Source organism: Apostichopus japonicus, chromosome 9 (assembly GCF_037975245.1).
Source record: "Apostichopus japonicus isolate 1M-3 chromosome 9, ASM3797524v1, whole genome shotgun sequence".
Taxonomy (NCBI): domain Eukaryota; kingdom Metazoa; phylum Echinodermata; class Holothuroidea; order Aspidochirotida; family Stichopodidae; genus Apostichopus; species Apostichopus japonicus.
In genome coordinates, this window is record NC_092569.1 from 16,204,023 (window position 1) to 16,219,732 (window position 15,710).

The 15,710-nt window shown below is 33.0% G+C and overlaps 1 protein-coding gene across 1 annotated transcript; it reads right to left on the minus strand.

Annotated features, from left to right (window-relative positions):
• Nucleotides 1-4,549: 4,549 nt before the first annotated feature.
• Nucleotides 4,550-9,620, minus strand: LOC139973899 (fibrinogen-like protein A). The gene is made up of 5 exons (XM_071980785.1): nt 9,558-9,620; nt 8,496-8,541; nt 6,934-7,106; nt 6,087-6,357; nt 4,550-4,980 (listed from the first exon to the last, which is right to left on the minus strand). Exons 1-5 carry the CDS (start codon nt 9,618-9,620, stop codon nt 4,721-4,723), a joined length of 813 nt encoding a protein of 270 aa, XP_071836886.1. The 3' UTR covers nt 4,550-4,720.
• Nucleotides 9,621-15,710: the final 6,090 nt, after the last annotated feature.

The following is a 15,710-nucleotide window of genomic DNA, read 5'->3' on the forward strand; positions in this document are numbered from 1 at the left end:
TTTTATTAATGAAATCCCACCCATGCTCTCTGCAAGTTACCATGTTTTTTGTGAAATTTCCCAGGATGCAACGTTTGCATGACGTCACACATGTGCCTCGGCAGAGTTAGACTTGCCGCTATGCAGATTCTCTCGTAGAACCGCTCCACACAAAACCACGCTCGCGTACGGTATATGCTGAAACTACTAAACTATCATTAATTTTTAAATTATTACAACGGTTGAACTGGACTTTATTATCCAGAAATCTAAAGAAAAATAACTTAGTCATCATGTAGCCATCCTGCGTTCGATTTTGAGTAATGTACACAGACGACATGTAGCCTAGGCCTAAACAGTGTATCGTCCAATGTCCACAATCGTAGTTCGAGTAACAAGTATAGTTACTATATAACTTAGTCATAGTAACACTACTCGACATACTGTGACTGCGATCATCACTTCGTCGATGAAAAGTATCGTTCATTCGAGCAATTCGACATGACTGAGGCCCACATTATCCCATATGACTATTGCGTAGAACTGACTCCATCACCCCGACATAAGATGCGACACAAAAATAGTAATTCCAGAAGAAATTGATTGAGCCGTAGTTTAAAATTCGAAAGCAAACAATGACAATCACTGTGCGTCTGTGTTGACAGTCATCTTGCAAAATACCAATTTACGCAAATTTATTTATAAACGACATTTAGCGTACGTATGCATCTATCCTTCAAAATTGGTTAAATATTTTACATTTACCTGAATTCTGAAGATGTTTTACACTTTTTAATTAATATCCTAAAGTCTTACAAGTTGTGTAAAAATTAACTATGTTAATATCATTTGAGTTGGCAACACATTTTCAGGAACTATCACATGTGCATTTATGACGTCGTATACAGCTGATTGTCCGCCTCCCTTTTCTCCAATATGGAAGAAAAGGGCGGATAAGGGGATAATGGCCGGGAATTTTTTTTTTTTCATTCCATGAAGTCGTAAAAGAGTAACATGATAAAGGTCATTATTGTTGGCGTAAATATGTATACTGAAAGTATGTGAAGAGTCAATCAGGCAGTATTGCTCCCCATTAAGGTTAGTTTATACAAGGAGAAGGATTTGTGTTTTTATAGTGTCTTTGTGAAGTTACCCTTACTACCAACATGTTAGAAAGGCAATGGAAGGGAGTTCTTTTAATGAATGGAATTTATGACGTAAGACGACATCAATCATATCATACATTGTACAGTATGTGTACAGTAAACCTCTGAACATCTAAGACAATATGACAGCAGTGATCAAATGGTTTCATTAATTTATTTCAGTTGGTCTTACTAAACAGTTGCATTGAAGTTAAGGCCGACACTGACTGTCTTTCCATCTTTTTAATAGAGTAATCGTGATATCGACTTGTGTCGGCGATTCTTCTATATGACCGATGAGAATGACGGAACTTTTTATCAATTGTTGCCTGTCACAAATACAAACATACAAGTGGTCTGAGCATTCAGTTTTTGTAGAAGACATGTGTAGAACTGCATAGAAAGAGAAGCAATGTGATAGCCAGAGCAGATTACGTCAACAGGAAAGATAAAGGAAATCATCCCCTGTAGAATGATATACTAGCCTACAAGAATCATACATATTAACATATCAAGCCCATGTAGGAGTTATAAGTTTTTAGTTTATATTCGGTCGTCCTCTGTTTGAGAAAAACCAGTTTAGTGTCTTTCAAGTTACCTTTACAGTTTATCAGTGCTGAAATATTACACTACATTAGCAGGATGTGTTTTAGCTGGATACGTATGTATTCAGTAAAATTCTAAAAAAATTATGACTATATTTTATAGGCAGAGGAATATTTTCCCTTGTTTCTTTATTCAGACAGGTTTAAGTAAGTACTTACAATAAATACATATTGGATATTCTTCATCCTTTGTTTGTGTGTACTGTATGTCTATACATACATACAGTGCCATACGAAGAAAGGAAAAGCATATATTTCGTTGTGGTGGGAGTACGAGGAAGGGGGGGGGGGTGGATGGACGAATGTTATCTGTAGTCAATGATCACTTTTGCTCGATCTCTTTGCATCGGCGAAAATTGTACGAAGAAAATGTATATAATTTTATTTGGAGATTTTTGTCGTGTTCAGTAGTACTATGGAAAAGTTTCTAAGAGATGATTTTATTTCTTTTAATCAGTTACTTTCGTGCATTATGTGAGCAGCAATGGACAATAAAAGAACCGTAGTATCTATCCCAAGGTGAGAACTGCATTTACATGTATGTCCATTGACTCTTTAATGGTCTAATGATTGATACAGACATGACACGCAAAGTGTGAAGGCATTCTGGTGTATGAGGACATGTTATTTTATGGACCGAGGGCGCTGTCATATATGGCCTAATGTATGTATAATGAATCTTGTATAGAAATGCGCTTGGTGATTGTCTAGTTAAGGTTCCACTTGTGTGCAGTTTTGCCTAGGAAAAAAAGTGCTTCATGAAACACAAGTGTTTAAAACAGTTAGTCTAACTGGAATGTTCGAAAATATGTTTCAAAATATCTCTTAGTTCATAGTTGCTCCAGAAATATTTTATAATATTAATTATCAAAGCACGTTACTGTTATGATCTGCAGTCAGTCAATGAAACTTGCCAAGTTTCGCGGAAATAGTTTGACCCATATGACAGCGCTTGCTGTTAATTTTAGGCGTGGTTGGGGGGCCCCGTTGAATGCCTTAGGATGAATGCAGACGACACTTTTCCTTTGCAGGTACCACAACAGAAAAAAAGGAGCTAAGATGACCAAATGTAATGATGGTTTTAGCATAATATCAGTTACCATCATCTGTCTTTATGCCGTTATGTGAAAGAGAATAATTTAAGATAGTGAGGACTGAAGGTGATATAACCCATTTTATACATTCTTTGGTTAAATGTTGATATTACTCCGAGCAAGCAGACTGAAGGGTTGGTCTCAGTTTGCTACATTTGCTCCTCTTCTAGCTCAAAATCAAAACGGTCATGATATGAAACTTTGCAAGTGCCATGACAGACCAATATGTGGTGGGTAGGATATGTATGTATTTTAGATCCTCCTGCAAGCAGGAACTCGCGAAGAAGCCTCATTGACTTATCAAAGCCGCAAGCTGACTAAAGTCAGTATCTTAGATTAATATTTAGCGTCCATGATTATGAGTTGTCAATTGTCAAAAACTCTGTAACTAGACGGCACACGTTAATCTTGAAGTAACTCGAACTGGAGCTATTATGATTGGAAGGCACCGGCCTTATCCACTTTCAACTGACAAACGGAGTGAGCTAACGATCCGTATGCCAGTTGAAATCTTCTATCAATGCTTTGGCGGGTCTTGAAAGTTTAATTGAACGAATATTGTGGTGCGACACCTGAAGCCACGATTTAATAGAGGACGCTCTTCACAAACAGTGAAAAACCTCAAGGCGATGCAAATGTAATTAAGAAAAACGAAAGACTCCTCGATACATATTTGAATCTCTGTAAATGAGCATTCCCGACAGCGCTTAACATTGTGCATTTGCTGTTTTTTGTATCAATGAGATAAATTTTACATTTTTATTAGCTTTTTGTTATGTTTACCGAGCAAATTCAAGAGTCGGTGCTCGGTGAAAGATCTTACACGTTGTTTTAAGGACAAGAAAGTAGATTTAAGTAAGTATTCATCCTCTTTAGTGATACAAGTTGGTGAATGAGATGTTTGCAACTCATGGTACATATTTTGAGTTCAACAAGTCATAAAAGCATTATGCTTTCTTATTCAACTTTATATGTTGTTTCAATTCAAACATAACAACATCCTCTTGCCTTCTTGCCTGTGATCATTTATACCACTATTATCTATGGGGACGAATTGAATACTTTAGTATGGAATATATTAATAAGTTCATACGGTGAGAGAACAATGTCTTACTTTAAAAGATATTTTCGTGTATACGTTGAGGATTACGTTGAAAATTGGCGAGTGAAGGAAATAATGTTGGACTGCCTTATCGAGTCGATTGAGTTTTAATGATAATTCGATGTCATATACAGGACTACATGAGAAAGTAAGAAAATATTCCTGGCATGTACAGAAATGTATTGTTTGTGTGTAATTGTGCACTTCACGGTAATTAGAGCGTAACGTAACTTTCTATCGCTGACTCCAAACAAGTAACTCAAATTTTGTGCATAGTAACAGGACAGGCCCCATACCTTTTTTTTTATTGTACTGGGTCGTAGTGGTTAAGGGCGATGGTAGGGGAGGGGGGTGGGACCAATAAGTGAAGTCGTGCAGAGCTGCGGTCAAGTGAAATATTATTTTTCTTGAACGGCAGATAGGGGTGGAGGAGTGGAAGATTGCTAAGAGGCAAAACCTGTAAACTGGAGTCATGTGGATAACGGTTTTTTTTTGTGTAGCATATATTGGGCGTTTTTCTCGATTACTGTCAATCTCATTTTAGTAAAAAAAAAATACAATTTGCATAAAAAACGCTCGATAAAAACCACAGTGGTTTCACAATGAAAAGCAAAACTCAAGATGGACGAGTCTGGAAATAATTATATTCATCTTCCTTTCCTATTCATTTATTTGATGTTATCAAAATTATAAGGATTTGTTGTTAAGTCAATAGTCCAATATATATAAGTCTAGAGTTTATGACGATGATACAATGTTTGGTGATCATCCTAGTTGCTGAGAACGGTCGATGCATTACACTGGACGTATCTTCATTTCCGCGTATTTTATGTTGTAACTACTCCCTGGAAGATTACACCAATACATGCTCTTGGAAGTAGTACTGCCGGCTGTGTACAGTCCGTTCAGGTTAGAATTATAATCACAATAACAATAAGTACCGTGCCACCAAGCTCCGTAACAATACTGGGCTAAGTTATAACTAGAGTGACGATCATTGTCGCGATTGAACGTCGTAAATGTCTGGTTTCTGTGATTCGCCATCCTATCGATTGCTGCGAAAGGAAAACACAAATACGAGATGAAGTAGACATGGTTCTTCATTATATTATTTATTTACACGATTTACTTAAATACTGGATGCATCATTACGACTTTCTGGATACATTTGTTGGAGATAATGAACAGGCTATACAATATAATATGTTAGAATCCTTCTAAAATGTTATGTTGATAGTTACATTGTTGTGCTTCAAGAGTACTCGTGGTAATCACATGTGATATCACAGCTGTCATTGAAAAGTTTTTTTTTTTAAATTCCCATTTTGGGATCAATTTGTATTGACTTTGCATTCCCCCAAGTTAAGGTATAAACGATTGGGTAGAAATGCAATGGTTTTTGATATTTTTTTTTTATTTGGTGTACAGTAAAACTATGACATCACTCACACTTGTTTCCATGAAGTACATTTATTAAACCAAGTTCCTTACAATTTCAGCTATTAAAATATGGATAAATTTTCCAATTACTGGAAAATTAATGACAAAGCTTAGATCCATGTGCTTCAGTTGTCATAGGTAGTTTCATATATATATATATATATATATATATATATATATATATATATATATATATATATATATATATATATATATATATTCTGTTTCTGTTTAATTCCCTTTTCTTAGTTTGTTTTGTTTTGTTTTGTGTTTTTTTGTTGTTGTACTTTCCTAAAGGGTTTTATTGCTATGACTATATGAGAGCAGGGTAGGAAATAGGAGATGTCATACTTTGGACATTCCATTTCCCTATATCTCTACTTCCTGGTTGACACTCAGATAACAAGGGAAATTAATTTGACGAAGAATATTCTATGTTTATAATCATATCTTGCGACTTTTCAAGTAACTATATTTATTGTCATCTGTATATGCAGAGTTTACTACCTACCGTTGCCAAATGTCACAAATGGCACATTTTTCCGAAATGCCAATTGTTTATAACCTTTAAATTTTGTACTGATATATTTATCGTATTGATAGAAACACTGTATTAACCATATATCATATACTGCTGATGTTTAAATTCCGAGTGAGAGTTATACATCAGAACAGCAGGGAAATACAAAGTGCAAACACATAACTTATTATATATACGTACCTGTTGTGCTGGAGCTATCGTATTCTCCAAGGCCAACTAAACGATACTTAGTCTCTTCATCGCTGATCCTAAACAGGTCGTACTTCGCAAAATAGGGATCTCCATTCACGTTCTTTAAATCAATGCGAAGCATGTAATCCTTTTGGTTAGTTAAGAGTGATATTTTATCGTTGCCAAGCCAAAATTCCCTTTTAAGGAAACCAAAGCCATCTCGGTAATCATCCCAGTCTCTGTAAAATTCTACGGAACCATCGACCCGGCGTTGGAAGACCTGGTTAAGTTGCAAAACAAAAACATGTCATATTTGGTTTGAAAATAAAGAACAATATAAAAAAAAAAAACGGTTTACGTTTGAGGGGTATGATGTATTAGACTGAGTGTAGTCAGTGTTTTAATGTTAGGTCTTACGTTGACGGTAGCCTGTGCACCATTTTGATTCTTCTTTTTCAAATGGAATACATTGGTAACATATATTTTTTGCCCATATTGCGAACAGTAATGTAGCTGTAGAAACATTTTGTGGTTTCGCAAAACTTTCTCGCTATAAGAGAAAACAATCATACTTAGGATTATTCATGGTTATTCGTGAAGTTATTTTAAGCGTATTTTAAATACATATCTAATACGGTAAATTTGACACTAAGTAACGTTTTCTTTAGAATTAAATCAAACTAAAAGATATGAATAAAGACTGCATGCCTTGTCGAACGAATCAGCACCTGTTACACACATAATCTGTATAAAGGAATCGCTTTTTACTGAACCAATAAAATAGAAAATATCAACATACTTCAGGAAGCACGCTAAATAGAAATTAACTAAGGCTAATATTATGTTATGTTCTTACCGTCCAGGCTCCTCCGTCAATTGAGTTATTACAGTAAACTTGAAAAGGTTCATTGGCTCCATCTGGCTTAATCAGATAAATACCAGATTCAGTGGAACTCCCTTCACATTGGTCGTAAACTTCTTTGCAATCTCGAGGATATTCTGGCTCTTGGTAGAAAAAGTAGGAGGAATCTGAAGGAATGAAAGAGAAAAACTTGTAAGAAATGGATGCGATCAATTTTAATGTGAACTACCAAACTCGATGTCCCGTTTTATCGGTCTATCGATACAATTGAAAATTACGGTTTTCAAAAACAAACAAAAACTGTTTTTCAAAATAATGAACACAAAATTTCCATACTGCTTCTTGCTTGGAAGAACAACATTGAAGTAAACATTGTAAATTCGTAAAAGAACAACAAATACACAGAAAAATCTTAAATAAAGTAACAGAATACACCCCCATCCCACCGCAAAAAAAAAAAGAATCCTGATAATTCTGGTAACTATGTCTATTTAATTTAAAACGACAAAAGGTTGGCCTCCTTTTCACCACCGCGACAAACATTAAACGGCTTCCAGTAGGTTTATTAACTTTTCAGCCAGTGTTAAAGAGTGTTGCTTTCGATTTTTAGATATTTTAGTTTTTTTCACCAAATTACAAAAACCAGAGTACGCCTTTCAGTGAAGATATGATTATGACTTAGGGTAGGGTTCATATATAATTACCACATTAAGAAAGGTAAGTAATAACGCATATTAACCAAAAATATGTGAAGACCCCAAAAGCAGAAATAACCATAACTGTCAAACAATATCATTAATATGACTGATCGATTAAGTTTCTGTAAAACTGTTTTCGATGATATTATTTTAATAACGGCTCTGAATATTAAGTGAGATGAAAACTATATAGGCCTATGTATATATTCACCGATGGAAACTCTATAATAATAGTTTCCTAAAGACATGTAACCCAACTTAAAAATGTAAATTAAGTTACATTTTAATTACAAATTAAGTAAACTAATAAAAAAAAAACAGATCAATTCTAGAAGCTATGTTTCTTTAAGATTATTCAATAAATGTTGGCCTCCTTTAGACCACCGCGAAAATCGTTAAAAGGCTCTCAGTTTTTTTCTAACTATAGGTTGTTCCCAGCCATCTTTAAAAGCGGGTTAAGTTTCGTTTTACAGTATTTTATTGTAACCAAATTAAAAAATACGTCAGTACGTCTTTATGTTAGGAAGAATTTTAAAACATTTTAAACAGTCGGTGATGATGGTTTTGGTGCAAAGTTATTATTACCCCATCAAGAAACGGAAGTATAACAGCAAATCAAACAAATGTATGTCAAAAAAAAAAAACAGAAATCACAATAAGTGTCATTCAAAATCAATGATATAAATGATTCATTAAGTTAGATGAATCATATATATATCGATAGGTACCTCCAAATTGAAAAAAAAAAATTACATTGATACTTGTAATGTACATCTTTATAACATGTATTTTTTTTGTAAAAGATTCATGTCAAAGTTCCTTGAAAAAAAAAGAATAAGAAAGATAACTTTTTCTTACCTCCAGTGCTTCTTTTGTTCCTCCCAGAACTTTCCCGTCCAAGATTCTAACATGGAGATATGAAAATTAAAAATATAAAAGTCAACAAAGTCACTAAAAGGACATTCCGATATCGGGAGGGACTCGTTTTTAAAGGGTACTTACCGTCGAAATCATTTTAGTTCCAAAGCATTTTTAAGTTGCTGCTAATCTTTGGTTAAAGTCCAATGATGTTAAATCAGGGATCATTAACTATGTCACCATTAGGTCATCTTAACCATTTCACTGATAGACACCATTTACTTTGACCCCATTCGTATGACAAGGTTTCTGTATTATTCGCATTAAGATCTTTCCCTTTTACTCATATATTATCTTTTCTGTAGGAAACATTACGGGAATTCAAGAGACACTATTCCAACACTCTATTCCAACACAGTATAAGTATTCAGTTTAAAACGTATATAGAACTTTCGTGACATATTTAAATGCAGACAAAATGTGTTTCTATCCGATACTGCGTTGTCGTTGTTTACTTATTGGCACGGATGTTTATAGACAACTTTAAAAAAAATATTTTTAAACTATTAAGATGACAGAATGACGAATAAACAAGTTACACACTCAACGCTATTGTTGTCCTGTTTCCCGCCCTTTTACTGAATAACCTATATAAAAAATAAAAAAAAAACTGTGCCGCTTGAATTTTCCCGACATAAAGTGAGAAAGTAATATGGACGTTCACAATTTTCATAAATATATCTCATATTAATGGTCATGTTTGTGTAGTAAAAGGGAAATACGACTATAGCAGTTCCTACTTGAATTAATTATCTTTTAGTAAGAAGTTTAGGAATGATGAAAATATTACGAATTTAGTTTAATGTCAATACAAATGCGTTTTGAATTATCCTAGTTAAATGAGTCGTTTTCGTATCTCTGAGGCATTTCTGCATTTTGTCGTGTGATCTTGTTTACTCTTATCATTTTTTTCATTATAAGCTGAATGAATTGCCCAGTTTCAACTTGAAACATAATTTACAATTATTAGAAAGTTTAGAGATTTACCTAAAACTGTATTACGAATGGCGGGTACTCTCGCCGTTTCTTCCTTCGAGGTTCTGTTTGCTTAGTAAGTTGTACCATTTTGACCTTTTGGCACATATTATGTTTTTGTTAATAATAATATATAAGACTTATTAAAACTCCCTCATAAACTTAAACCACCGATACAATTTATTACAATAGAAGCAATATAGAATGCATCATATTAATCAATGTTGTGTTAGAGAAATTGGAAAACTTCAACGCACTGATCTAGACATCATTTTATCATCAAGTGTGATATTCGCTTTCTATATTGTGCAAAATTTTAATGGATTCCTCACTGCCTTCTCCATTTTTTTTCAAATGATTACAAAGATAAATCCTTTTTGACTATTTTATATAAAAATAATTCCTTAACATAAACTAACAGCGTACCTCCATTAGAATCTCTAATACAAATCCTAATCTAATCTAATAAATCTGGAAAAACATATTTATTTGAGAGATATTTTACAGGCCTTTATTACTACATACGATGCAACAATGTTATTAAGCCTTTACCCTGATATGCTATTTTAAACAGTCTCATTCAAAACAAATTGTTCAGATTTCCTTTTGAAGTAATACGGCGTACCTTTGACGTTTATATTAACTCTACATCAGATTAAGGCAATGAGTGACTTTTGTCATTTGTTTAAACTGTTAATAAAATATTTGGATATTCCATTGCTATGTTGTCGATGTCATGCCAAGGAAAACATGCTCTAAGAACAAAGGAGAGAACAATGTATTCTTTCTTTTTATGTAAAAAAATGAGTTTCTAGGTAAAATAAATACATTTCAGTAGTGCGTGTCCCGATTATATATTTACAATTTTGTTTAATTTTGTTGTTTGGTTTATTTACAGAAATAAACAAGCCGAAGCAACGTTATACTCTCCTTGGTATATTGGTCTGTGTTGATGGTAAGTTTAATTAATGAAATATATGATGAAAGTAATATAAAGTTATTTTTTAATATATATTTACTGGTACTTGGATTCACATCGAGAATAATCCATTAAAGATTTAAATCAAGTGTTTATAAGTTATGAGTATAACTTATGATTTTAAGGCATTATTCCACAAGATATAATATGAATATAAAATCGTTTTAAATTTGATTGATTGCTCTGAGTTTCTGTACAGTACACTACATATTATAATTCACCTTCGTTCAGATGAAATGTCAAATATGAATGTTTATACTATGTTTGTGCTATAATATTGAAAGACTAGATTCGGCAGCAAAGTGTCAAGAGCGTTAACATTTGTTAAAATTAATAATTTATTGCTTTCCTAAGTAAGTAGTAGACTGTCATATAAGTATCATGTTTTTAACTATTTTGATTTATTCATCGATTGTTAATCAGGTTACTTGCTATTTTGAAAGGTATACTTGAAAACACATTTGTCAAATTTATATTTTTCTTGGCGCAAAAATGGAGAATGCCCATCCAAGAATATCAGCAATTAAAGGTTTAGAACTGCTTACTGGGAAAAGGAACATTATCATAACACGTAGGTAATATTTGCTACCAAATTACATCCAACAGAATATATAATATATATTCAATGAATGGGAAAATAATATTTATTTGAGAGATATTTTAAAGACCATTATCGTTAAACACGATACAACGGTGACATGAAACATGATATTTTACTCATTCTCCAGAATAAAATTGTTTGATATACATTGTAGTAATGCGGGGGAATTTGGCCAGACATATCCGAAGTTCATGTGGGTAAACTTGATGAAATTAAATCGAGAAGTTTTCTTTTCAACTTGTTTTACTGCTATAAAAAGAAATTCTATCACGATTTCCTCGATGAGATGTCAAGGAAGGAACGCGCTCAAAACACAGGAAAGAACAAACTACAATGTCGATTGATATAAACAATGACTATCGCAATAGAATAAATACATTTCTATAATAACGGTTATATTTAGTAGCTATTCACAAATGCCAAAATCGATGCTTTGTTTATTTAAACAATTCAAACAAGTCAAAACAACTTTATTCTTTTTTTCTGCTTTTGATCTGCTTTAGTCTTAAATGTAATAAACGGAATATATATTTGACATTTGAAATTATTGGATCTTATTCTCTTGATATACAGAAGATAATCGTTTGAATCTTTCCCGCAACTCAAGTTTTTATGATTTATGAGTATTTTTTTTATTTAAGACACCATTTAACCATTTAATCTAACTTACCTAGTCCGTTAATAAGAAAGTGTTAAGCTTTATCGATTGCTTCAAATGCTTCCTACTATTGTTTCAATGCATTAAGTTATTGGTATTGCACTGAGCCATGTATCTAGCAAGTCACCTTCCTTCATGTATTTTTTTAAATATTTATTTGAATTGCCAGAAATGGATGTTCGAACTATATATAATTGTACTATAGTATTGTAATACTAGCTTGGAAGCAAGTTAACGATGGCTAAAATGAAAAAAAATTCAAGTAATTCTTTGTTAAGGAATCCACAGTTATATCCTTACCTATGAAAATCATTTTTTTATTTTATCGATAATTTTATAGTTTTATTTGCTATGTCGGACGATATAATTAAATACCCTTTTGAAACGTGATCGTTTTCCACGATAAATTGGCAAGTCATTGTCAATTTTAAATCGCTTTTTGTATTCGTTAGAGTAAAAGGAATTCTTATCGTTGCTTTACGAAAATAACTGATATTTGAAACCCTGTTCAAACCCATCCCTATTTATGATATTATTAAAAACAGACAAATACATCATATGAACACCGACAATAAACTCAAACAGCATGGTAAAGAGAAACTGCAAATTCGTATTTAGTTTAAAAATTATTGAGTTAGAAAATCATTTATCACAATTAAATATTCAACTTGAATTTGATAAAAAATATAAGAAACTTACGGTTTCTGCCTGAAAAGCTGGAAGTTGAGAGAAGAGTCCCAAAACACAAAATGTTAGGATGAACTGCATCTTGACGATTTTTTTCTGGTCTTAACGATCACAAATCTCAAGAAGGAATGAAGTAAACTTTCTGGCAGCGAACCAGTTCAACCACTTTCTGAGCTTACCCTGCGTACTATGACGTGGTTTTTGACACGTGTCACCGAAGTGCTTATGAACCATTTACATTTATACTATTTGTTATAACCTGCATGATCACGTAAATAAAAACATAAGCTAACAGTTTTTCTGTTGTCCCTTAAAGAGTAAAAATGATGACAATAACTATTAGTCCATTTTGATAGCTTTAATTGTATAGACGTAATGCAATGTTGCTTTAATGGTCACATTAGTTATATTATATTCATATACAATCTCAAACCAACTCAAAATATTTCTTTCGATAACACAAATTATATCGCATTATATATATTACACTCAGCTTATTAACCTTTCACCTATAAGTACCTCCGTAAGTTTGAATCCTAACGTATTACTTTCAATTAACTGAATTTCGTCTCATGTAGCTTACCATCAACAGTTAAATGATGTTAAGCAGTGCTAAATATCCAAATATATATCTACAATCAAACTTTTGAATACCGTTTAACAGTATCAAACCATCCATATCTAGGAAACACGAGGTTTTTTTTGAAATCCCACCCAAGCTCTCTGCAAGTTGCCATGTTTTTGTGAAAATACACAGGATGCAACGTTTGCATGACGTCACACATGCACCTCGGCAGAGTCGGACTTGCCGCTATGCAGATTCTCTCGTAGAACCGCTCCACACAAAACCACGCTCGCGTACGGTATATGCTGAAACTAGTAAACTATCATTAATTTTTAAATTATTACAACGGTTGAACTGGACTTTATTATCCAGAAATCTAAAGAAAAATAACTTAGTCATCATGTAGCCATCCTGCGTACGATTTTGAGTAATGTATTCAGACGACATGTAGCCTAGGCCTAAACAGTGTATCGTCCAATGTCCACAATCGTAGTTCGAGTAACAAGTATAGTTACTATATAACTTAGTCATGGTAACACTACTCGACATACTGTGACTGCGATCATCACTTCGTCGATGAAAAGTATCGTTCATTCGAGCAATTCAACATGACTGAGGCCCACATTATCCCATATGACTATTGCGTAAAACTTTCTCCTTCACCCCGACATAAGATGCGACACAAAATTAGTAATTCCAGAAGAAATTGATTGAGCGGTAGTTTAAAATTCGAAAGCAAACAATGACAATCACTGTTCGTCTGTGTTGACAGTCATCTTGCAAAATACCAATTTACGCAAATTTATTTATAAACGACATTTTGCGTACGTATGCATCTATCCTTCAAAATTGGTTAAATATTTTACATTTACATGAATTCTGAAGATGTTTTACACTTTTTAATAAATATCCTAAAGTCTTACAAGTTGTGTAAAAATTAGCTATGTAAATAACATTTAAGTTGGCAACGCATTTTCAGGAACTCTCTCAGGTGCATGTATGATGTCGTAAACAGCTGATTATCTGCTTCCCTCTCCTCCAATATTAAAGAAAAGGGCGGATAAGGGCAATAGCCGGTGAATTTGATTTTTTTTTTCATTCCATGAAGTCGTAAAGGATTAACATGATAAAGGTCATTATTGTTGGGGTAAATATATATATATATATATATATATATATATATATATATATATATATATATATATATATATATATATATATACTAAAAGTATGTGAAGAGTATATCAGGCAATATTTCTCCCCATTAAGGTTAGTTTATACAAGGAGAAGGATTTGTGATTTTATAGTGTCTTTGTGAAGTTACCCTTACTACCACCATGTTACAAAGGCAATGGAAGGGAGTTGTTGTAATGAATGGAATTTATGACGTAAGACGACATCAATCCTATCATACATTGTACAGTATGTGTATAGTAAACCTCTGAACATCTAAGACAATATGACAGCAGTGATCAAATGGTTTCATTAATTTATTTCAGTTGGTCTTACTAAACAGTTGCCTTGAAGTTAAGGCCGACACTGACTGTCTTTCCATTTTTTTAATAGTGTAATCGTGATTTCGACTTGTGTCGGCGTTTCTCCTATATGACCGATGAGAATGACGGAACTTTTTATCAATTGTTGCCTGTCACAAAGACATACATACACGTGGTCTGAGCATTCAGTGGTTATAGAAGACGTGTGTAGTACTGCGTAGAAAGAGAAGCAATGTAATAGCCAGAGTAGATTACGTCAACAGGAAAGATAAAGGAAATCATCCCCTGTAAAATGATATGCTAGCCAACAAGAATTATACAGATAAACAGGTCAAGCCCATGTAGGAGTTAGAAGTTTTAAATTTATATGCAGTCGTTTTCTGTTTGAGAAAAACCAATTTAATGTCTTTGAAGGTACCTCTACAGGTTATCAGTGCTGAATGATTCCAATTACATTAGAAGGGTGTGTTTTGGTTGGCTATGCATGTATTCAGTAAAATTCTTAATATTGATGACAATAATTCAGCCTCAGAAGAATATTTTTTTCTCTTTATTCAGACAGGTTTTAGTAAGTAATAACAATAAATACATATTGGATATTTTTCATCCTTTGTTTTTGTGTACACTGTTTGTCTAAACATAAATACATAAACCGTACTATAAGAAAAAATGAAACGCACATAGCTGAACAAAAATTGGGCTCAAAGTTGCTATTTTGTCGTGGATAAAAGAAATGTTTAAATTTTGGAATTGCATCTTCTCCTTAACCAAAAAAAAACTTATTATAAACTGTCATTTTAAGCTAGATCTGCAAAGTAATATCATCATAATCATATATGTATTAATTGTGAGCAATCTTGTGATTTACATGTATCGCTAACTAACTTTGTAACCAAAGCAGATAATGCTGATAATTATTCGCCGGTTTTATAGGCGTATACCATATCGATATGAAACTTTTGTTTTTAGACATCATACTTCAAGATAGCTGGTTGAGGTCGCTGTATAACTGACTTGATTAAAGTCTCTGTACGTGTTTGTCAAATTTAAGCTTCGACCTTTCCAGCTTACTGCATTTTAAGTTCAGTAAAAATGACACCGTTCTATGAAATTTTCATATCAATATTAATTATATTTCTTGAGTTATCTGACGTTAAAATGTTGAGGTGAATAAAATTCGCCAGATTTATTAAC